At 38.9% G+C, this 24,477-nt stretch overlaps 1 protein-coding gene across 1 annotated transcript; it reads left to right on the forward strand.

Annotated features, from left to right (window-relative positions):
• Nucleotides 1-494: 494 nt before the first annotated feature.
• On the forward strand, nucleotides 495-24,477 carry LOC123235515 (serine protease inhibitor Kazal-type 1-like). The gene is made up of 4 exons (XM_044661659.1): nucleotides 495-549; nucleotides 4,516-4,547; nucleotides 6,460-6,566; nucleotides 24,407-24,477. The coding sequence occupies exons 1-4, from the start codon at nucleotides 495-497 to the stop codon at nucleotides 24,450-24,452; spliced, it is 240 nt and encodes a 79-aa protein (XP_044517594.1). The 3' UTR covers nucleotides 24,453-24,477.

Raw genomic sequence — 24,477 nt, forward strand, 5'->3', positions numbered from 1 at the left:
TTCCTGATTAAAGAATTGGTTTTTCTGACTACGTTTGCAGTTCTAAGTTATTTTCACATTAACAAGACCAAACACAAGAGGGACTCTGGGTTCAGGGAATATACAGGACAGGGAAAGCTTGGGGGCTAAGGATGGGGACATAAACAAACCTCCTTACTAGATTCCCCAGGTGTGCAGGAAGAGATAAATCACCCATAATCCTAGATACACAAAGAGAGAAGAGAAAATGGGGCTGAGTAGGTGCAGGGCAGTGAAATTCCTTTGCCATGGACCATGTCCATCTCAAGGGAAGTCAGTCAAGAGGATGAAGATCCTGTTAGGGCTGGCCTATGGAAGTGGGTCACCTGAGAGCATGATGTAAGGCAGCAAGTGGAGCCCACAGGCCCTGTACAGAACTATATATGGCTGCCTCACAAACTCCTCTGTACTCAGGACACCTACTCTCTGTTGAAACCTTTCTGTTTCAGCTTCAGCTAGAGTTAAGAAGACTGATCATGAGGCCCCTCAGCATAATCCTGCTGCTCTCCATAGCTCTGTGCTGCTTCTTGGGTAAGTTTCCCCTCATGTACACTGACCACCCATTGGAACCAGCAGCTCTCAAATGGTCCTTCAGCCAGAACCCATTTTGACTTTAGCTATATACTATTGGGAGTTTTTTTTTTCCAAGCTTAATATACAGGTACTAAATGCTGATGAATTAGCAACAAAAAAACAGCTCCTGAGGTCACAACTCTGCAGTGTGAGAGGGAATGGGAGTATGATTAGTCCTGAATTACATAGGAGAAAAGAGGCACCAGAGAGGGTAACTAGCAAACTAGCACAGGAGGTAGTAAGGGAGAGGTCCCATTTTTGAACCTAGGTTCTGACTGCACCTCTGAGGACCTGGATCTAGGATATGTGTCCACCAGCTCAGCCTCCTCTACATTCTGAGCCACTTACCCAGAAAGCCCACACAGGATCCAGGGAAAGAGTCTACTCCAAATCCAAGGCAGGAATCTCCAGAAACAATATCTTCAAATGCCAGGAAAGCAGTGGTGGAAAACCATACTGGTCTTTTCTTTTATACTCCTTTTCCACTTCATTTCCTATCTCTCCCCCTTCTTCACAGAAATTAATTGCAATCTTTCAATTTGCTTAGTCCTACCCAGGGCTGGACAGTTCTCTCTGGAGGTAAGAGTTTTTGACTTACATAAGTGTTGAGTAGAAGTGCTTTGATTTCTTGATGGATTGAGTTAAAGGTTGCAGATAGATTTTATTAAATAAACAAAGAGAGATAATTATGTCTTCAAAAATGGTATTTGGATTTTTTATACAATTGATTTAGTTCCTTGTATATTTGAGTAATTAGACCTCTGTCAGAATTTTTTGTTATAAATATTTTTTCCCAGTTTGTTGTTTTTCTTCTGATTTTGGTTGCATTGTTTTTGTTTGTACAAAAATTTTTCAATTTAATATAATCAAAATTATTTATTTTACATTTTGTAATTTTTTCTAACTCTTCCTTGGTTTTAAAATCTTTCCTTTCCCAGAGATCTGACAAGTATACTATTCTGTGTTCACTTAATTTACTTACAGTTTCCTTCTTTATATTCAAGTCTTTCACCCATTCTGAATTTATCTTGGTGTAGGGTATGAGATGTTGATCTAAACCTAATCTCTCACATATTGTTTCCCAATTTTCCCAGCAGTTTTTGTCAAATAGTGGATTTTTGTCCCCAAAGTTGGGCTCTTTGTGTTTATCATACACTGTTTTGCTGATGTCACTTATCTCGTCTATTCCAATGATCCTCCCTTCTGTCTCTTAGCCAGTACCATATTGTTTTGATGACCACTGCTGTATAGTATAGATTAATATCTGGTACTGCTAGGCCACCTTCCTTTACCTTTTTTTTCATTATTTCCCTTGATATTCTTGATCTTTTGTTCTTCCAAATAAACTTTGTTATAGTTTTTTTTTCAAATTCAGTAAAAAAGGTTTTTGGTAGGTTAATAGGTATGGCACTAAAAAAGTAAATTAATTTGCGTAGAATGGTAATTTCTTTATGTTAGCTCTTCCTACCCATGAACAATCAATGTTTTTTCCAATTGTTTAGATCTAGTTTTAATTGTTTGGAAAGTGCTTTGTAGTTGTTTTCATATAATTGCTGTGTTTGTTTTGGTAGATATATTCCTAAGTATTTTATGTCATCTAGGGTGATTTTAAATGGAGTTTCTCTTTCTACCTCTTGCTGCTGTGATGTGTTGGAAATATTTAGAAATGTTGATGATTTATGTACATTTATTTTTTATCCTGCAACTTTGCTAAAGTTGTTGATTATTTTTTATTAACTATTTAGTTGATTCTCTAGGATTTTTTAAGTAAACTATCATATCATCTGCAAATAGTGATAGCTTAGTCTCCTCATTGCCTATTTTGATACCTTCAATTTCTTTTTCTTCTCTAATTGCTACTGCTAGTGTTTCTAGTACAATGTTAAATAATGGAGGTGATAATGGGCATCCTTGTTTTACTCTTGATCTTATTGGGAAGGCTTCTAATTTATCCCCATTGCATATGATGCTTGTTGATGGTTTTAGGTATATACTTGTTGTTATTTTTAGGAAAGGTCCTTCTATTCCTATACTTTCCTGTGTTTTCAATAGGAATGGGTGCTACATTATGTCAAAAGCTTTTTCAGCATCTATTAAGATAATCATGTGATTTTTGTTTGTTAGATTGTTGATATGGTCAATTATGTGGATGGTTTTCCTAATGCTGAACCATCCTTGCATTCCTGGTATGAATCCCACCTGATCCTGGTAGATGATCCTCTTGATCACTTGCTGGACTCTCTTTGCTAGTATTCTATTTAAGATTTTTGCATCTATGTTCATTAGGGAGATTGGTCTGTAGTTTTCTTTCTCTGTTTTTGATCTACCTGGCTTTGGAATCAGTATCATATTTGTGTCATGAAAGGAATTTGGTAGGGCTCCTTCTTTGCTTCTAATATCAAATAATTTGTATAGTATTGGGATTAGTTGCTCTTTGAATGTCTGATAGAATTCACATGTGAATCCATCAGGCCCTGATGATTTTTTCTTAGGGAGTTCTTTGATGGCTTGTTCAATTTCTTTTTCAGATATGGGATCATTTAGATATTCTATTTCTTCTGCTGTTAATCTAGGCAATTTATATTTTTGTAAATATTCATCTATATCTCCTAGATTGCTATATTTATTGCCATATAATTGGGAAAAATAGTTTTTAATGATTGCCTTAATTTCCTCTTCATTAGTGGTGAGATCTCCCTTTTCATCTTGGATACAGTCAATTTGGTTTTCTTCTTTCCTTTTTTTATTAGATTGATCAGTACTTTGTCTATTTTATCTATTTTTTTCAAAATACCAGATTCTAGTCTTATTTATTAATTCAATAATTCTTTTACTTTGATTTTACTAATTTCTCCCTTGATTTTTAGTATTTCTGATTTAGTTTTCATCTGGGGATTTTTAATTTGCTTGCTTTCTAATGTTTTAAGTTGCATGCCCAATTCGTTAATCTCTGCCCTCTCTAATTTGTTAATATATGTACTCAAGGATATAAATTTCCCCCTGAGTACTGCCTTGGCTGCATCCCACAGAGTTTGGTAGGATGTCTCATCATTGTCATTCTCTTCAATGTAATTGTTGATTGTTTCTATGATTTCTTCTTTAACTAACTGGTTTTGGAGAATCATATTATTTAATTTCCAATTAGATTTTGATTTGCCTGTCCAGGTGCCCTTACCAATTGTTATTTTTATTGCATTATGATCTGAGAAGGTTACATTTATCATTTCTCCTCTTTTGCTTTTGTTTGCAATGATTCTATGCCCTATTACATGGTCAATCTCTGTGAATGTACCATGTATAGCTGAAAAGAAGATGTATTCCTTTTTGTCCCTATTTATTTTTCTCCACATATCAATTAAATCTAATTTTTCTAGGACTTCATTCACCTTTCTTACCTCTTTCTTATTTATTTTTTGGTTTGATTTATCTAAATCTGAAAGAAGAATATTTAGATCTCCCACTAGTCTGGTTTTACTGTCTTTTCCTTCTTGAGCTCTGCCAGTTCCTACTTTAGGAATTTGGATGCTATGCCATTTGGTACATACATATTGAGCACTGTTATTTCCTCATTGTCTATACTTGCAAGCTCTGGTTTCTGCCTCCAGTTCGACCTTTTCAGTAGAAGATGCTTAAGGCAGGGGCCCTGCTTCAATGACTTCTGTGGTGGTAGTGATGGCATATCCAGCTACTAAGATGCCAGAGTCATTTTCAAGACAAGAGCCACCTGTGTACCAGGAAAAATCTGGGTCCTCCAGTTCCTTTTCCTGGATATCTCCTGGACTTATGGCCCTTTTGTGCCAAGGACTTGTGAGAAGTATGTGGCACTTTCAGTGTAACCTTGGGGCAAAACAGTCCAACAGATCTTATTTCCTTCTCAGGTGAATGCAAAAAGCAATCATAACCTTTTTAATTTCTGTTTCCTAGATACTGTTCAAGCTGTAGTCAGAACACGAGAGGTAAGAAAAGTTTCTACTTTGTCATTTAACATTTCTCCCATGCCATGAAGAGGACCATTGATTCACAGAGTCCATTTAGCTTTCAGCACCTAATAACATTGAGGCACTATAATAACACCATTCTTTTACCTAAGATCATATGTTCTTTGGTCCCCTTCTCCTCTAACATTCCATGTTTTTCTTTTTAATTATCTTCTGTCTTAGAATCAATCCTATGTATTGGCGCTAAGGTAGAAGAGGGGTAATGGCTAAGCAATGAGGGTTAAGTGTCTTGCACAGGGTCACACAGTTACAAAATGACTGAGCCCAGAATTGAACCTAGGCCAAGTTCTCAACCCACTTATCTACCCAGCGGCCCCTGGTCCCTTCCACTTCTAACAATCTGTGGATTCTGATGTCCCTTCCAGCTCTAACATTTTGGATGTGAGTATCCATATATTGAGGTCTCTTCCCACTTTCATCTTTTGTGTTCTGTGCTATGACATTTCATGGTCTTTATTCTGGGTTCTGTCCTAGCTCTGCTGTACTCTATGCTCTGATATTCTGTGTTCTAAAATCTCTTCCAGCCTTGATATTCTGTGTTCTATATTAGAATATAGTAGTTGTATAGCTCTTACATTCTTCGTTCTGATGTCTCTTCCAGCTCTGATGTTATGTTCTATGTTTTCAGCTCCTTTCCAGCCCTGTGTACTACATTATGTGTTCTAAGACCTCCCTTAGCTCTTCTGTTGTAAGACTTTCTGTGTAATGTACCTGACTTTAGAGGTTATTTCTTTCCTATGGACAAAAAGAAGAACCTTTTTTTTTTATTGTGCAAATCTGCTTACTGATAAAAAACAACAACAACAACAAAAACAACAACAACAACAAACTGAAAGCAGGAAAGAATCTTGGAACAAGAAAGGGGCCCCCAGTCTATCAGACCCACACTATTCCCAGATAGTATTTCCCATGTTTGGTTTGTACACAATTGATAGTATTTTATCTTCCCCATTAGATTATTGATGGCAGTCATCCAGAGAATAGGGAATCTTATCTCCCCACATATTGATGGCAGAAATTATCTTTTTCCTTTCATTTTATCTTCAGTGCTGAGTATAGTGCCTATCACATAGGAGGTACTGTGTAAATGGAATTTGCTCAAGCCCATTCATAGTTAAAACTCTAGCCACCAGAGATAATGTCATCCCCACCTCCCTTAATGGGGAGGGGAGATGATTTACCCACACGTGAGAATAAGTAAAAAATCGAGAACAAGGGACTGCCTTTTGGGGAGTCCAAATCAATGTAGAGGCTGCCATTTGTCCACTTGAATTAGAGGTGGACCCACAGGAAGTGACGAAAGACACTGTCTCTTCAAGTATGTGGGCAACTTCCTGTTTGGGAGTTCCCACTTTGAACTTGGTGCTGAAGGATCTCAGCTGAGACCTCAGGCTGCTTCCACTCTGAATGGTCACATGGGTAAGTTAGGCTGACTTCCTTGGCCTACCTTGGCGTTTCCAGACTCTCTACTTTAAGTAGGCCTCTTGCCTCTCTGATTGCTAAGGCCTTGTGGTGTGTAATCTACTTTAATTAGCCTTTTAATCCTCTCTCTGTTCAGGCATCTGCAGGCCTGGACTAGCCTCTCCATCTCTCTATTTCCCTTGCCTTCTACCCTTCCTAATTGTAAATAAACTACCTTAATCCCTATCCTGACTTGGGTCTATTTTAATTATGGAATCAATCTGAATTATTGATTCCTGGCGGCCACACCTTAAATACATATCTATATAATATCTAAATTATCCAATTATTACAGTACTTAATAAATGTTTATAGCCTGACTGACTGAAATGGTTAGTATAGATCCCTCCAGGCTCTGAGCATATGAGTTTCTGTGATATATGTTTATTTTGCTTTATAATTCTTTTAGGCTAAATGTAATCACAATTTACCTGGATGCACAAAAGAACTCAACCCTGTCTGTGGCACTGATGGACATACCTATAACAATGAATGCAAACTATGTAGGGAAAATGAGTAAGTACCACCATAATACTTTTTAGAGATGACATTTTAAACACTGATTTGAACTAGGAACTTGAGGAGGCTTTAGAGGTCATCTATTCCAGAATTTCTTGATCTGCAGGTCACAAACCCCGTACCAATAGGTTAGTGCAAACATTTTAAGGGATCCATGAACATGGAAGAGGAAAAAAAATGACATCTTTATTTTCTTTAACCTTGAACTGAAAATTCTCATTTCCTTCAATAATGAAAGTAGGCAACAAAAATTATTTTGAAATGGGGTCTAAAGGTTTCAATGAACTGCCAAAAAGGGGCGTTGATTTACCCAGGACATCCCAGCAATAAAATGACACACATGGGATTCAAACCTACCTCTGCTAAATTTTATTCCAGGATTTTTCCACTTTACAATGTTGCCTCCAAATATCTCTACCTAGATTCTAACAAATCTCACAAAATGAGCTAGGTCAAATGGACAATGATAAAGGGGTAGGGATGATGGGAGTTAGGTGACCACTTTTGTGGGTGCTTCTGTGTTTGGGCCTGATAAAGAGATGGACCAAGATCCTCAGATGGTATAAGGACGAAACTGAGTAAGGATGGGAAGCCTAGGTGAACACCAAGGATTGATGTTGAACACCAGATCCCACCAGTATTTACTACTCAGCTGAGCACCAGTCCCACCTACAGTGTCTAAGCCTAGGTGACTATGTGAAAAGCTGGGAATTGACTCAGACAGTTTCTTTTATTACTTGGCTTAAGGTTGAGTTAATGGATAGATGTTTATGGTGAGAATAATTAATAATGATGTTGGATAACACTTTTGACTGCAGCTTTACTAAAGTATACTCTTTCCCCTTAGATGCAAGACTATTAAACTGATCTTTAGAATAATAACAACCTTCACCTGAATAAGTTCAAGGATTTAATTATAATAAACTAGAGAGGTAGGATCAAGGATTGAGGAAGATGGTGTTGGGATGGCTATGCTAGACTCCAGCTGTTAAAGTTGGATAATCATTTGATAATCAAGTTGGCAGCTGGCTGGAGAGTTTCCTCCCCCTCTATGGCCCTGGTCAGGCCTAGGCATGGCCTTGACCAGGTTGAGTGAGGTTTGATGAAGTTCTTCTTGGTAATTAGATGTTTGGTATATATCTCTCAGCTCTACTCAACAATTGATGAATTAGTAATCAATGCAACAGGATCAGAGAACTAGGGCAAGTCAATAGGCATAATCTCTCACCACCTGGGTCCCTGTTCTCAAGAATGAGAGCCCAGAAAGCATCAGCACCTGTGCTTTTACAGTGTTGGCAGAAACTTTCTTTTGCCCCTTGCCTCATGGCATCCGGGTGAGTTCTAAATTCCATAACTGTCAGTTGTCACTCAACTTGATCTCCATTTTCTTCAGAGATTGCTATTACACCACTAAAATGATATCAAGGAAAAATACAGGAGCTAGTGAGGAGTCTCTCATACAGAGTCCCCTTTTATACCATGGAGGAGAGAGGGAAGAATCCTTATCTTGGAATCAGGAAACTGGCTATCTAGTCCTGACTATTAAGGAGGTCACTCCCTCTCTAAGATCTTGATTGGTAAAATGAGGACTTTGGAACATGTGATCTTGAAGGTCCCTTCTATGAGCAGCTCTCTGGGCTGTAGCTTTATATTGTAAAATCCTTCTACAAGTAGCTCAATGAATATTAATCAGAGTAGATGCTGATGAATAGGTTAAAAGAACAAGGATGAGGTTAGGGCATAACTTCCAACTCACAGTCCATGGATCTCTACTTTGAATCCCCTCTGCCACAGTATCCTCTGGTCAGGATTTGTTTCATTCCTTTTCCTTAGGGTTTCTCATCCCTTTAGCTGGAGACACCAGACACATGTCCTTGAAATAATAGAGAATCAGGAGAGCTAAATAATATGATGAGTACTCAGAGATTCATTATTAATCTTCTGTTTTCTCTAAGTTCCAGCCAAAATATTTATTTGCTGTTCCCTGAACATTACATTCCATCTTGTCCCTTTATGTCTTTGCAGGGGAAGTACATTATACCAATAATGGCTTTTCTCCTCATTTTTTTCTATTGGGCTCCCTAGCTCCATCAAGATTCCATTCAATTATCATTCCCAAATGAAGTAGGTGATTTTTCCACATCCTCCCAGTACTTGAGTCAATCTCTTCATTTCCACAATCAGTTCTTTGTACCTATGTCCAGATCTCTTTTTCATCTCTGATAATAGGACAAGGACAGTTTAGTTGATAAGGAAATAAGGACAGGACAAGGGAGTTGACTTTTACCTCATGCTTCCAGCTCTGGCTCCAGGAGCATGGAGTTTATTATATATATTTCAAGACTCATTTCGCACAAAAGAACCCCCCCTGAAACTTTTCAGATGTGCAGAAGTTACAAATTATGTCACATCAAAACACAAAACATTGGCTTCAGAATAGACCAAGGCCAAGGCTGAATTTTGACTAGGTTCTTATCAGAAAGCCAAGTTGGCCGGTAGTTGGCCTCCTTTCCATCTTCCCTGAAATCTCTTATCAGGTAATCTGTAACCATTTCCATGGAATTTGTTATTACAATTTTTCTTACAGTGGTAACCTTTCTCATATCTGGGACACAAAGAGTTAGGGGCATTGAAACAAGAGCTTTTTACAGCCTTTGAGCCTTTAATCATTTCAGAATATGTTTTTCCTTTCAGGGCTGCCTCAATGCCTATACCTTGCATATATGCTGGAGTAAAGTCCTCACAAGCTTTCACATAGTAACTAATAGTCCCAGATTCTTTAATATTTTAAAGCATGCTCTGACACACATTATTGGCATTGTTGTAGGCAAACTTTCTGACTATTATTCGAGTTGAATGTTCATTATTTGTATATTTTTTTTTACTTCTTGATTTAACCTTTCTACAAAATCTGAGTATCTTTCCTCTGATCCTTGTCTAATTGTGGCCAAACCTTGGACAGTTTCCTAGTTACTGGGATCCTTTTCCAAGCCTCTAAGGCACACTTCATACATTGAGTTAGAGCTTCTCTAGGTAAATTAATTTGATCAGCATGTAATTCCCATTCATCTATTCCAAGTAACATTTCTTTAGTAACTCTGACACCCTGTTTCTTATTAATGGCTGCCTTCTGTTTTGCCAGTTCATCAAATTCTGATTTCCAAAAAAGGTAGTCCCCTGCAGAAAGAGAATATCTCAAGGCCTGAATCCAATCAAAGGGGGTCATCCAAATTGCCCCCAAAGTTTCCACCAAAGTTAAAGTGTATGGAGAAGCAGGACCATATGAAGCACAAGCTGTCTTAATTTCTTTTAACACTTTGTAGGGAAGAGCCTCCCATGTAGGAGCTACTTCTTCATCATCATCCAATTCATCTGCTTTAAAAATAACTGGGAAACAGAATGACATGTCTCCATCCTTCTGAGCATTCTTAGGGCTCCTTTAAAACCTATATTTGGGGGCTGTGGCTGTGGAGCTGGAGCTTCAAGCAGCAGAGGCTCCTCTGCTTTTATCTCTCTTTCCTCTTTTGAAGAGAGGTTTTTAGGTGGGGAAGGTCTGCTGCTACTGACTTTTTCATTCAAATTTTAAAGCTCAGTTTTGATTTACTATGAGCCTTTTCCTCCTCCTCTGATTCTAAGACTGAAACCTTAAAGATTTCATTCTCTGCATTCTGACCAGATAACAAAATTGTTTTTTTAGCAGCCAATGAAATTTTTTTCTGGCACTTGTTCTGATCCATGCTCAATATAATAATTTTTCAAATCCTTGCCAACTTTTTGCCAAAATTCTAAGGAAATCCATGGACTACAATTTTGAATAAGATCAAGAAATTTAGTGAACTGTTCTTTACTAAATTTTACTCCCTATTTTCTGAACATGTGCTTAGTTATATCAATAAAAAAGTTCTTTCCTTTGATACACTGTGTCCCATCCTGTTAATCTATTCTTTTACTTCTAGTGTCTTCCCTTAAGGGGAGAGTTCTAAAAAATCTGAATTTCTTGCCCTTCTTCGGGCAGAAACTAAACTGTCGTAATTTGGGAGTTGTCTGAGGGGGAGGGCAAACCTTTACCTGAATCCGGCGATCCAAGGTCCCTGTTCCAATGATTCAGGGTCCCTGTCATCTGGTGCCAAATGTAGAGATCTCTTTATCATCTCTGATATTTGGATGAGGACAGTTTAGTTGATAAGGAAATAAGGACAGAACAAGGGAGTTATCTTTTACCTCATGCTTCCAGCTCTTGCTCCAGGAGCATGGAGTTTATTATATATATTTCAAGACTCATTTCACACAAAAGAACACCGCCCCCTCCCCCCCCCGGAACTTTGCAGATGTGCAGGAGTTACAAATTATGTCACGTCAAAACACAAAACATTGGCTTCAGAATAGACCAAGGCCAAGGCTGAATTTTGACTAGGTTCTTATCAGAAAGCCAAGTTGGGGAGTATCTTTCTTAGGGTTGAATTTCCCCCCACTAAGATTTTGGGCTTGGCTATACCAGGCAGCAGCATTCCTTGCTGTGTTAACAGTGTTAACCCTTTAAACTCAGTATTGATAGGAACTTAAAGCTTTTCAATAAGGCCACAATACTTTTCAACAAGAAATAACAAGGATCACAAAAGGTGTCAAAAGAGGAGTCTCAGGTTTTTATCTATTCTCTTAATGGCTTCCCACATACCTACTGAGTATAATTTTTTTTATTTCACTCAAATAGATTAATCTCCTTGAGGGAAAAGGATTATAATTGTATTTTTGGTTTTTTAACCCTAGCGCTAGCAAACAGTTGGTTCATAATAAATGCCTGAAGTGTTAAATTAGATTAAAGTTGAAAGACCACTTAGAATAGAATGGAGAATATCAGATTTTTATATTTTTACCTAAGCCTGCTATACGACCTTGTTTCCAGGTTTTTTACCTTTCAATGAGGTGTAATGATGATTTCCATTTCTAGGGCCTGACTAGGTATCTTGAGACCTTCCAGATGACTGATACTATTGAACCCTTTATAAAACTCACAAAGGTGAAATTGGAATCGTTTGGCAATTTTCCCACAATCTGACTAAAAGTTTGGCATGAACTTTAACACATCATCAGTATTTAGAGGAAACAAACTTTAATAAATAAGCAGACTTTGATTTTTAGAAATCTATCAAGTCTCCAGGAAAAATCATAACTTCATAGAACATAAAATGTCAGGGCAAGGAAGGGCCTTAAAACCCAGAGCATAAAATATACCTTTACAATTAATATATATGTTTTTGTGGATTAGAAACACTAAGGATGTTCTGTGTATAAGTCTAGTTCAGTGATTCCCAAAGTGGGCGCCACTGCCCCCTGGTGGCCCACTTTTTTTGTATTACATTCTATTCTGAATTTAATAAATAGTTTCATAATTTCCAGGGGGTGCTAAGTAATATTTTTTCTGGAAAGAGAGTAGTAGGCCAAAATAGTTTGGGAACCACTGGTCTAGATCAAGATTTCATGAACCTTTTTGACATTAAACTGAAGTGGACCAGAATACTAGTATTCAATGGATTTAATTCCTGTGGGAATTAGCATTGGGAGAAGAAGAGAAGAGAGGAAGAATAGATGGATAGTGAGATACTTAAAATAATAATTGTTAACATTTATATAGGATTTAAAGGCAGCTATATGGCACAATAGATAGAGCACTGGGCCTGGAGTCAGGAATACCAAAGTTCAGAACTGACCCCCAGAACTTAATGGCTGTGTGAAACTGAGAAACTCATTTAAACTAGTTAGCATCAATTTTCCAATTTGGAAAATGAATTGAAGAAGGAAATGGCAAGCCATTGCAGTATCTTTAACAAGAAAATGCCAAATAGGGTCCCAAAGAGTTGAGCAATACTGAAAGAAATCAACAACATATAGCATTTACAGTGTTCCAGGTACTATGCTAAGAACTTTCTAATTATTACCTCATTTTATTCTCATAACATCTCTGGGACAGAGGTGCTATTATTGTTCCTATTTTTCGGATGAGGGCACAGAGATTAAGTGATGTGCCCAGAGTCACATAGCTATTGAGTGTCTGAGGCTAGATTTTAATGCAGGTTTCCCTGATCCAAGGCTCCCTATCTCTACTATGCCTCCTAGCTGCACTTGAACTTATTCAAAAGAAAAAGATCACCATAATGATGTTGTTTGAAGGATCCAGCAATGTTTAACTCAGGGAAGAGAAAACTGAAAGAGAAGAGGATAGTAATCACTGCCTTCAATATCAGAAGGGCTGGGGAAGTACAGAAGATGCTCTTTGTTCTGCTTGGCCCCAAATGCCAGAAACAGAAGTGATTAGCAAAAGTTGTCAAAAGGTTGATTGTGATCCCAAACAAGAAGGTTTTTACTAAAAACTTTTGGCCATCCACAAAATAGCTGATCTTCTGATGTTCTTTGTTCTAAAGTCTCTTCCAAACTTTTTGTTTCACATTTTATGGCTCCCTCCTTCTCTCATCTTCTAACTTGTCCTTCTGCTGATTACTTTTGTAATGCAGGGTTCCAGCAAAAGCCCTTGTTTTTACAAACTAACTGTAATAGCTTGTCAGTTAGAAAGGATTTAGAATGTTAAACCAGCTTGGGGATGGGCTCACTGGAAAAACCATTAGAGCTAGGCTATAAATAGCCCTTAAGTTCCAACTGAAGGGGCCTTTTGCCTTTGGGGCATCTTGGACCTGGTCCTTTCTTTCTAGACTCTCCCTGACCTCTCCATTACATCCTGCTATTTTTCCCTAGATTTCTCCATTGGGACATGGGAGGAAGGTTGGTTTGGTGGTTAGACATCATGGTTTTAGCTTCTGTAGGCAGGAAGGACAAACTAAATCAAGCCATCCCCTTTACCTAGTGATCTGATAAAATACCTTTACCTCAGGGCAGTGAAAATTTCCCTGATTGAGAGAGCAGGCTTCTCTCAGTCTGACCCTCTCCTGGGTCCCTTCCCCCAGCACCAGCTTTCTCCCTAGCAGCAGTTACAAAACCCTAAAACCCTTTTTACCTCTGCTTATCCCTGACATCAATAAATCCCCTTTTATATCTATACAAAATTCTCAGGTGAATCATTACACTTGATATTAGGGCAAAGGCTGAAGAGGGAAGAAAGAACTTTACTTTTATTTCTTGAGGGAAAAACTGGGCATCCATTTTGGGCAGGAAGTATCCAGTGGAGACTTCCTGTAGATTTAAGTTTTCACTGGCAGGGAGAAGCCTCTTGTCTCCTCCCTCTAGGGACCTGAGAAATTAACAACCCAAACCCTTGAGCCAAAACCATACTACTCTGACTGACTCAATTCTTCTTGTATCACAGAGACAGCTCCTGCCTGAAGGACCCAGCCTATTTCTTCCCAGTACCTATCCTCTGTTTATAGCCTCAGTGATTAGCTCGTTTGAGCAGCCCCTCCTTATATATTCCCCATTCATTCCCTTACCTTCCTATATTCTTCCCTTAACTCAGCTATCCTCATTTATTCCTCCACATATCAAGATTGCCTACTTTCTTTATAACATTATTTGGCAAGCAAAGTTAGTGAACAACCTATAATCTACTGATCAAATAAAAATGAAGATAGCTAGAATAACATTTGTCCTGTCTAGCATGTCAATGATTACCTGGTCTCTAATGCAAGGTGTCACAGATTTCTAGTTTATAAAAGTCCGTAACTTTATTCAACAATTCCTAGATATCTATGACTACTACAGATGTTGTGCTCTAACCCTAGCTGAGTGCATTTGCTTCATCCCAATAGCCATAGATTTTTTTTGACAATAATTTTTGACATAATTTTTACAATCTGGCAATTCCTTGTGGTCTCAAAAATGTTTTCTTTCACTTGTTGCAATAGTTTAGCTCAAATACATCACCTAAAAAGATACTGACTCTATGGAACTTGTAGGCAACATCAGATTACTATTTCAAGTACTAAAGCAGAGAAGGGAAGGAAAGGAACTGGACAAACACACAATTCTCCAGTTGGAGATTGTGGAGTCCAAATATTTAGGCAATAACACCAACAAAACAACACCTGTGGCCAATGACAACCAACCTTTATCTAAACCATCTGCAGAATCCAGTTAAAATTTTGCCAACCATAGATAGAACAATCATACAACCTGGTGAAGGGGTAATACATGTAAAGACCTAAAAAGTTTTCACCCCAAGTGACATGGAGGTGTTGAAAAGACGTTTTCCTAAGTTCTTCCAGCATCCTTTCAAGAGCATTAAAGAATTAAAAAGAGTCTTTACATTGTTCAATTCGAGCTTTGTTAATGTGGAATTTCTTTTAGGGGAATTTTACTCTCCCTCAGAAAAGGAAAAATTCCTAGCCGAAACTCGATCAAACCCCAATTTAATAGCGTGGTTGTTAGTCCATCAGGACTTAGATTTTATGCATCATGCTAATCTTAGGTATCTAATGCAATGCAGGACTGATTTGTTAGAAGCAATGTGTATACATGCTAAGAGGCCAAATTCATGGCAAAAGTTCGAAAAAATGAGACAGGGAGAAGAATATCCAAGCAGCTTCCTCAATAGAATAATAGAGGCAGCTGAAGCTATATTAAGCCTTCATGATACACATGCCCAAGAAATGATAGATCACATCCAAAGGCAATTTGTCAAAGATACATCAATCCCCATTCAGAATTATTTTAGACAGAATTGTACCCAGTGGGAATCACTGCTACTGGAGGATGTGAGACAGCATGTTTCCTACATTCATGATTCAAAGCAAAAGGAAGCAAGGGCAGTAAGGCAAGCAGACTTAGACAAGGACAAAATTATAGCAGACCTTAGGAAATAGCTGGAGAAGGCAAAGAAGAAAAATGAATTAGAAGAAATAAAAAAGTTTGCCCTCCAATCTAGTAGGGGCTGTAGTCAATCCAGGCAACCTACAAATAATACCCCAAGACCAAAATCCTTTTCCCCTCACTGTTATTTTTGTAATAGCATAGGCCATGTTATGAAATTTTGTAAATTTAAACAGCAAATTGACTTTCATAGAAGTGTTACCAAAGGGATAGAGGTACAAGAAGGAACTATTACAACTCAAAATGGTCCAAAAATAAAGATTCAAAGAGAAATGAGGAAAATAAGCATGATGGTCCGTGCTGTAGCCATTCATGCAAAAAATATAGCCAATCTCCATCCCTCAATGAAATGGAGAGATATTTGGCAATGGGAACCAAGCCAAAGTCAACATGAAATGAGGTTCCTAAATCAAAAAGGTCTAATGATTGTAATTTGGGTGCGAGGATATGTGGTCTGAGTGGAGAAAATAATATTGAAAGACTGGGCACAACAGAACAAATGTCTCAAGCAAGCTGCACAGAATACAATGATATTTCTGTGGCAGATGATCAACAATGGGAGGACATAATGCAGATGCGTAGAGAAATATATGGGACTAATGAGGATGACTACAAAAGGGGTCAGCTTTCTCATTCTGCCACAAAAGGATTGGATGAGAAGCATACCAGTCAAGCAATTGCAAAAGCTTGCATCAAGAAGCTTTGCAATCTTGGTTAAAGTCACCAAAACCTCAAACTCCTCTCTTTATTCCCAGTCTACAACAGTGGGACAGCTTGGATAAAGAACAATTCAGCAAGGATTTACAATGTATTCAGAAAGTAATATCATTGGTAACCTTGGAGGAGTTAGATCCCAAAATCCAAAGCCATTCACTTGCTTCAGACACAATTTCTCAGAATGAGGTTAAAGAGTAATCAAATCAGAATGTTGGCAAAGGCTTGATTTTGAAAGTGCAGAAAGAGTTACAGGGTGCTGGCAACTGCTTAGGAAATTCTGCACCTACCTTTCTCTACCCCTTAGCTGAAGAATTCAAACCAGAAGCTTGGGGAAGGGAGAGGGAGCAGTTGTCATCTTCAGAAGCCAGTGAGCTTGCTATTAACATAAATGAAGTTTGATCAGTGGTTGGAGACACAAACCATATGACTTCAGCCACACAGACTTCAAGGCAAGATAGGGAACTTCAGTCAGCTCATGAGTCAGCAGTTGTACCAGAGGTGTTGTAGGGAACACAAACTATGTACCAAACATTCCCTGATAAACTGAAGAAAAAACTTCTGATTTGGGGCTTGACAGTTCTCTAAGTAACAGAGTGGATGGTGAATCAGACCAAACCTCCATTTCTGCAGCCCTTAGCTAAAGCCAACCTGACAATTCCATGTGCTCTGCACAGCACAGCTTAATAACCACTGATAATGACTCTCCAGCTCTCAGTGAGAGAGAAAGCTCCCTCTATAAGCCTGCATTCTGTTCTGATTCTAAACTCAACTTGCCTGATGGTGCTATAGGAAGTTCTGATTTAGATACAAATGACCATACGCGACACTGGATCAATACCAAGTGCATGCACAAAACTGAGGATTCTTTATTACCCCTAGTACCAATGAAGTCCAATAGCAGTGGGGAACCCCTTGTTACCATAGAAATCGGGGGGGGGGGGAACATTATGATGGACTACTGGACACTGGTGCAACTTGTTCTGTTTTGCGCAAGGCACTCGAAGGATGCCAATATCAGGGTAGTTTGAGAATAAGAGGAGCTTCTGGGACAGCTCAACAAGTCCTGAAGCTAAAAGTAAAAATGGTAAAATTTGGCCATCTAACTCTCAATCACACCTTTTTATTAATGCCATTGTATCCTTCAAACCTCGTGGGGCAGGATCTCTTGTGTAAATTGGCTGCCACCATCCAATGCCAACCAGATGGACAGATCTATCTCCGCCTACCCAAGAGATCTCTGAAACACCATCCCATTTTATTTTTAGACCCATGTAGTGAGGAACCAACCTACCAATCAAATGATAACATCTATAAGGTTCCTAACGACATTCCTGATTATGTGTGGGCTAAAAATTCAAATGAGGTAGGCAGGATATTGTCTGCAGAACCAGTTAAAATAGAGGTAAAAAAGGTTTACCACCAAGATCCCTCAGTTCAGACTTAGCCAAGAGGCGATTAAGGGAGTGAAACCCATTATAGAAAGTTTATTAAAGCACAGTATATTAAGATATGGTTTCTCACAGTACAACATCCCAATCATGCCTGTGAAGAAAGCCAAACTATCTCTTGATGGGAAGACTCAATGATGTTTAGTACAAGATCTCAGATCAATTAATGACCATGTGCAAAAGACATATGCCACGGTACCAAGTCCATCAGAAATCATAGCAACAATACCACCCGAAGCTGCTTGGTTTACCGTTCTGGACTAGAGCTCTGCATATTTCTCTGTTCCCCTGCACAGAGACAGCCAGAAGCTGTTCGCCTTCACATGGGAGGGCAAATCCATCCAATGGACCCAATTGCCCCAGAGTTTTTCAGATTCAGCTTCAGTCTTCTGTCAGTTCCTGCAGAGAGACCTTGAGTAAATCACTTTCCAAGACAGCAAAATGGTACATTATGTTGATGACATCCTGCTAATGTCACCATCTGCTGAAGGTTGTTATACAGACAGTGTGCACTTGATCAAAGAGCTAGGCAAAAGGGGCTATAAAATTTCCAAAACAAAACTTCAATTTGTGAGGAAAAAAGTAAATTATTTAGGATTTATCCTAGAAAAAGACTCCAGAAAGATTTCCCAAAAGAGAACTAAAGATATACAGAGGTTGACCTTGCCTAAGACCAAGAGGCAGCTCAGGGCAATTATAGGAGTAACGAGTTTCTGTAGAAACTGGATTCCAAGTTATGCTCTCATCACTAAACCTCTGATAGACCTAACCAAGAAGGAAGATCCAGAACCGTTAAAATTATCTAAAGACCATGTCCATGCTGTAAAGGAACTAAAATCACTCACTCTATCAACACCAGCCCTAGGTATTGTTGTGAGGAAGATTAGTTAGTTATTAAGTATTAAGGTTGACCTAGCAGGAAGGACTGGAGCTGGAGCATTCCAAGATGGAATGACGGAGCAGGAAGTATTGGCTTGTGCCCTGAAAGAGACTCTACTAGGGGTTGGCACAAACTGTTGTTAGCCCTGGGAAATCTCAGAGTAAAGGACACCCTGCATCCTGATTTCCCTGGGATCCTGAGTGGTGGTAGTTTCTAACAAGTGGACAAGACCTACAGAAGCACCAGGTGGAGGAGGAGTTTGGGATCTGGTGGACAGCATCCCAAGCACACTCGCTCTACTTGGGTACCTTGGACCACCTTGGCTTTTGGCATCCTGAGATCATTGGTGGATTACAGTGAGAACCCCAAAGCCACCCTCAGCCCTTAGCTGTGCTGGTCAAGCCTGGCAGGAACCAGGTCTGATGCAGCCTCCCAGAGACTCCATTACTGTTCCTTTGGCCCTGTCTGCTTAGATCACTAAGATTAGAGTAGAGAAGTCCTCCCCTTGCCCTGTGGTTTTGCCCTTTAGGTTTTAAGTATAGAAATCCCTTTCCCACCTTTTAGTTGAACATAATTAAAACTGCTAAAAACTTTACCTTGCCTGTTGATTCCATAAACCCCGGCCTAGGGTGAGCTGGGTGACAGTTGAGGCCAACTGCCATTCCTATGTTAAACCAGCGAACTCTGGTCTCCCTATCTTGATCCTGTCTCTCTTTCAACCCAGTGTGTGTGCCCACAATCATTTAGATTTATTGTAACATCTCTGGTGCTTCCATTATATTTTTCAAAGTTTCCCTGATCATGACAAAGCATTCCTCCTTTACGTTCACGAGGATAAAGGGATAGCCTCTAGTGTTCTCACACAGTCATTCGGGAATACCCTTAGACCAATTGCCTATTACAGCTTGAAACTAGATTCAGTAATCTGTGGAATGCCAAGCTGTTTGAGAGCTATTGCTGCTGTAGCCATCATGATTAGAAAAGCATTTTCCTTGGTATTGTGAAAAAGATGGAGGTACCATGGATATTAAAATATAATCTAAATGGTTGTGGGTACACAGGATCAAGACAGGGAGACCAAAGTACACAGCTGAGCTGCTTCTAACTGACAAGAATTGCTCTTGGCCAACTGTCACCACTAGGCCATTGTCTTTGAAACCATAAGGCAAGGTAAAAGGTTTTAAAATTTTTAATTATGTTCAACTAAATAAAGGTGGGATAGGGGATTCTACACTAAAACCTAAATAGCAAAACCACTGGGCAAGGGGAGGACTTCTCTACTCTAATACTAATTGACCTAGGCCAGGCTGAGCATAAAGGAGCTGTTCTGGAGTTTCCTGGGGGCTGCTTCAAACCTGGTTCCAGCCAGGTTTGACGAGCACAGCTAAAGGGCCTGTGGGTGGCTTTGAGGGTTTCTCACAGTAATCCACAGATGATCTCAGGATGCCAAAAGCCAAGGTGGTGCAAGGTATCCAAGCAGAGAGGATGTGCTTGAGATGCTGTCCAACAGATCCCAAACTCCTCCTCCACCTGGTGCTGCTCTGTAGTTCTTGTCCACCTGCTAGATGCCACCACCACTCAGGATCCCAGGGAAATCAGGATGCAAGGTGTCCTTAACTCTGAGATCTCCCAGGGCTAACAACAGTTTGTGCCAACCACTAATGGAGTCTCTCAGAGCACAAGCAACTTCCTGCTCCGTCATTCCATCTTGGAATGCTCCAGCCCTTCCTGCTAGGTCCACCTTAATACTTAATTAATTATTAACTAATCTTCCTCACAACAGTATTAGGGGGTGAACTAAAAGTATTTTCCCCACACCAGGTGGAATCTACTTTAAGAAACACCACACTTCAAGGGTTCACCTCTCAAAGACTATCACAATACCAAGCAATCTTGTTGGCTAATGAAAACATAACTTTTCACCGGTGCAGAAATGTAAATCCTGCAACTCTTTACACATCTGTGAGGATGCACTTAACATCGTGCATAAGACAAAGGCAGATTTATCCGATAAGCCCATGGAAAACCCTGATTTGACATTATTCGAAGATGGATCATCATACGTGGTAGACAATCAGAGATTTAGTGGAGTAGCCATAGTGACAGCCTCTGAAACCCTCTGGTACTCATCATTGCCACCAACTATGAGTGCCCAGAGGGCAGAATTAGTTGGATTGATCCGCGCTCTGAAGCTTGCCAAAAACTGGAAAGCAAACATTTTTACTGATTTGTGGTATGCATTCAGATTCATGCATCATTCAGGCGAACTCTGGAAAAATCCTGGCTTCATTACATACAATATAATGCAAACAGATAGTGTATGGGAATTTAATCAATCAGTTGTTAAATGCACACCAACTACCAGCCTGAGTGTCTGTCATTCATTGCAAAGTCCACACAAAGATCCAAGGGCCAATGGAATCATGGAACAAATGTGCAGATATCACAGCCAAATTCGCAGTGAGGTATGGACCAAGTTCAATTCTAAACTTATCTTTGGTGGAGGAAGATGATCTCAAAAATGCATACTCCCCAAAGGAAGTGAAGGATTGGAAGAAACATCATGGTACATACTTAGCTAACGGAGTTTGGCTGGGGGTAAATGGAAAACCTATGTTTCCAAGATCCCTGTAGTTCACCTTCTGCAATGCATTACATCAAAAAGGGAATTATGGAATTCTGGGTATGGCAGATTCCATAAATAGGTCTTGGAATGCAAGGGGCATATATGAAGTTGCTATGAGAGTTTCACAGAGGTGCAGAATTTGTATGCAATTCAACCAGACAATTACAAAAGTCCAGTCTGGGAGGCAAACCACTAGCCTATACACCATTTGAATGCTTACAAATCGATTACATCACTATGCCAAGGAGTCTAGGTTACAGATATGCATTAGTGATAGTGGATAGATTAACTAAGTGGCCAGAAGCTTTCCCAGCAAAACTTAACACTTCAGAGTTTGTTGTGAAAGTCTTACTGAGAGAATTAATACCCAGATTCTCTATTCCTTTACATATTGCTTCAGATTCTGGGTTCCACTTCACTAATAAGATTTTAGTTACAGTTTCTGAGAACTTAGGAGTCAAACAACATCTTCACTCGATATACAGACCATAGTCTGGCAGACAGATCCAATGAGTGAATAGATCTTTGAAGACTCTAATAGCCAAAATCCATGCAGAATCTCATCTGAAATGGCATGATGCATTACCGTTGGCACTACTCCAACTCAGATGCCAACCCAACAGCATTACTCACTTATCACCATTTGAAATGCTGTATGGCCATCCACCTTTCCATGGCAAGTCACCTCAAAGCATCCATAAATTATCACATCTGGGTATGGAATGCAAACTGTATGAATACATTAAGTTACTCAAGCAGCACATAAACTAACTTCATAAACTAGGCTTGATACATCAAAGAATTCCCTTTGATTTTATTCTGCACTGTGTTAGTTAAAATCACCTAGGGTTCTATCTGGAAGGATTGAACCTCAATATAGTATTTGACCTTAATATAGTGTGGGGGACCTTAAAACTACATTTCCCATGGTCCAACGGGTTTCCTGTTTTGGATTACGTATTCAAGGTGAGGGACAGCTTTAAATAGGGGGAAGTGACTTTGAACTCGCTCCTTTGAGCTACCTGAGTGTGATATGAAAGGTAAAAATGGCTGAGGCAGCAGTTTGAATACTTAACAGGTGCGTGGTGTAATGATTTTATCTCTATCAGCATGGCTTTTATTAAAATACTATTCTCCCTTCTAATCTTGGCCCTCATCATTTTTAATAACAACAGCACAACTTCCAACCTGGAGATTATGTTTACATCAGAAACTTCACTAGGAAGTCTGTGTTAGAATCTAAGTGGCATGGTCCGTCTCAAATAATTGTGACAACTCCTAGTGCAATCAAAGTTAAAGGGAGGGATCCTTGGTTCCATGTCACTCATGTCAAGCCAACAAAAGACATGTCCCAACAACAACCACAAGACCCAGTTATTATACAGCAAAAAGATTAATTAGCACCAACCAGTAAGCCAAATAAGTCCACAGGAAGTCCACAGCCTATACATGAGACCACAGAACCAGAGTAGCATTCAGAACAACATTTAGAGCATGAATCAGAACCAGAGTTAGAGCAAGAGCCAGTGAATAACCAGATATTACAACAAATTTTATACCCAAATTATTATCCCAAACCCAATTACAACTTAGAAGAAACATCCATAAATTATGGATCCATTATGACAATGAAAAAGAATCAGTGGCAGAAGAAGACACAACATTTGATTTGAAATCAATCCAAGATCTAGACACTGACATTGATGAATAAGTGAAAGCACAAAAGACATTATGACAAACTCTCTTGTTATCTGTAATCATTTTATTTAACCGCAAGAAAAAAGAAAGAAGAAAAGATTAATCACATTTCATGGACATTTGAACTTTGTTCCTGACACAAGTCAACACGCCAGAACATCAGTTCCAATGCAAGTTGACAAGCAAGTGGGTAACAACAAACAACACCAGTGAAGCATTGCTGACTTCACAAATCATCGCAAGGACAGTAACCCCAAGGTCTACAAAAGACATCTGTGACCGGATACACAATTGGTGTATGGGACAACAATGACACTGTGAAGAGGAGCATTGGATCAGCGTTAGACCCATGCATTTGGACAACCCAACTTACACCCAACAGAATTACATCCAACACTTTAGATTCCATCCACACAGTACATGCAATTTGTAGAAGAATTCCGGTGGAGTAAGTATGTAACACTTAATTACACGGATAGGTCACACTGGACAACACATAGGACATTTTTCTGACTTCACATCTACATGTGAAACACTAACTTACACTTAAGAAAGAAGGATTTGTCTGCCTTAGCACAGAGTTTTCCTCTTACTTTGGTACAGACACCTTCTACTCAAAACACCTGACATTTCAATTGAAAATAATGTATATATGTAAGTGTTTGCTTACTAATCCTCAGCAATAAGTTTTACTACCACACCAGGACAGTTAGCTAGTCTGATAAGTTAGAACAGGGACAGAATTTTTTCAACTTTCTTTGTAAATATTGTAAATAGTTTAAGTCTATGGTTTAACCAAAAGGACTTATAAATAGTATTAGGTTTATTTATTCTTACTAATGCTTGTAACGTAGGCATAAGTGTACTAACACATTGATATACTAACTGTAGAAAATGAATTAGAATTAAGAAGCTTAGATTGCAGAAATTTTCTTAATTAATACTTTTGATATTAATTCATGAAATTAGAAAGTACATAGAATTTATTACTTTGTTGTAGTTAGCAAATGTTAGCTTTAAGACTGTGAATGTTTGCATTTAATCTGCTTTCCTTTCTGTTCAAAAATTTTGCAAAACTTAAATCCCCATTTCTTTCCTATGTCTTTCCCATAACCCATTTTAGTTTTAGCTTAGATTACTTTTAGCAGAGATTAGGAGCTAGAAAACCCCTTTTCTTATTTTGAAAAACTTAGATAGGTAAGTTATAGTTTAGCTTAGAGTAAGAGTAGAATCCCTTTAGATCTTAGCAACCAGGAAATGTTACAAGGTGCAAATTTCCTAAAGACAAATCAGCAGATTGTAATGCAGGGTTCCAGCAAAAGCCCTTGCTTTTACAAACCAACTGTAACAACTTATCAGTTAGAAAGGGTTTAGAATGTTAAACCAGCTTGGGTGATGGGCTCACTGGAAAAACCATTACATCTAGGCTATAAGTAGCCCTGAATTTCCAACTGAAAGGGCCTTTTGCCTTTGGGGCATCTTGGACCTGGTGTGTTCTTTCTAGACCTTTCCCTGACCTCTCCATTACTTACTGCTATTTTCCCTGGATTTCATTAACACTTTCTAGGGAGAGTTTTTCTTTTCCCTCTTCAGACTCTAGATTTTTTTTAATAAAAGTCAATTACAGTGCTCTCTCTTTTCTCTTCTCTTCCAGGAAAAGACAATTTCCCATCCTAATCCGAAAAAATGGGCAATGCTGAGGAACCAAAATATCCTGGAATCCCC

Source organism: Gracilinanus agilis, chromosome 2, assembly GCF_016433145.1.
Source record: "Gracilinanus agilis isolate LMUSP501 chromosome 2, AgileGrace, whole genome shotgun sequence".
In the NCBI taxonomy this organism is placed as follows: domain Eukaryota; kingdom Metazoa; phylum Chordata; class Mammalia; order Didelphimorphia; family Didelphidae; genus Gracilinanus; species Gracilinanus agilis.

Bases quoted from the DNA above. Each gene is read 5' to 3' on its own strand.
- LOC123235515 (XM_044661659.1), top strand. From the start codon at position 495: ATGAGGCCCCTCAGCATAATCCTGCTGCTCTCCATAGCTCTGTGCTGC. The intron at 550-4,515 runs GTAAGTTTCCCC...TCTGTTTCCTAG, and splicing joins AGCTCTGTGCTGCTTCTTGG to ATACTGTTCAAGCTGTAGTC. The intron at 4,548-6,459 runs GTAAGAAAAGTT...TAATTCTTTTAG, and splicing joins CTGTAGTCAGAACACGAGAG to GCTAAATGTAATCACAATTT.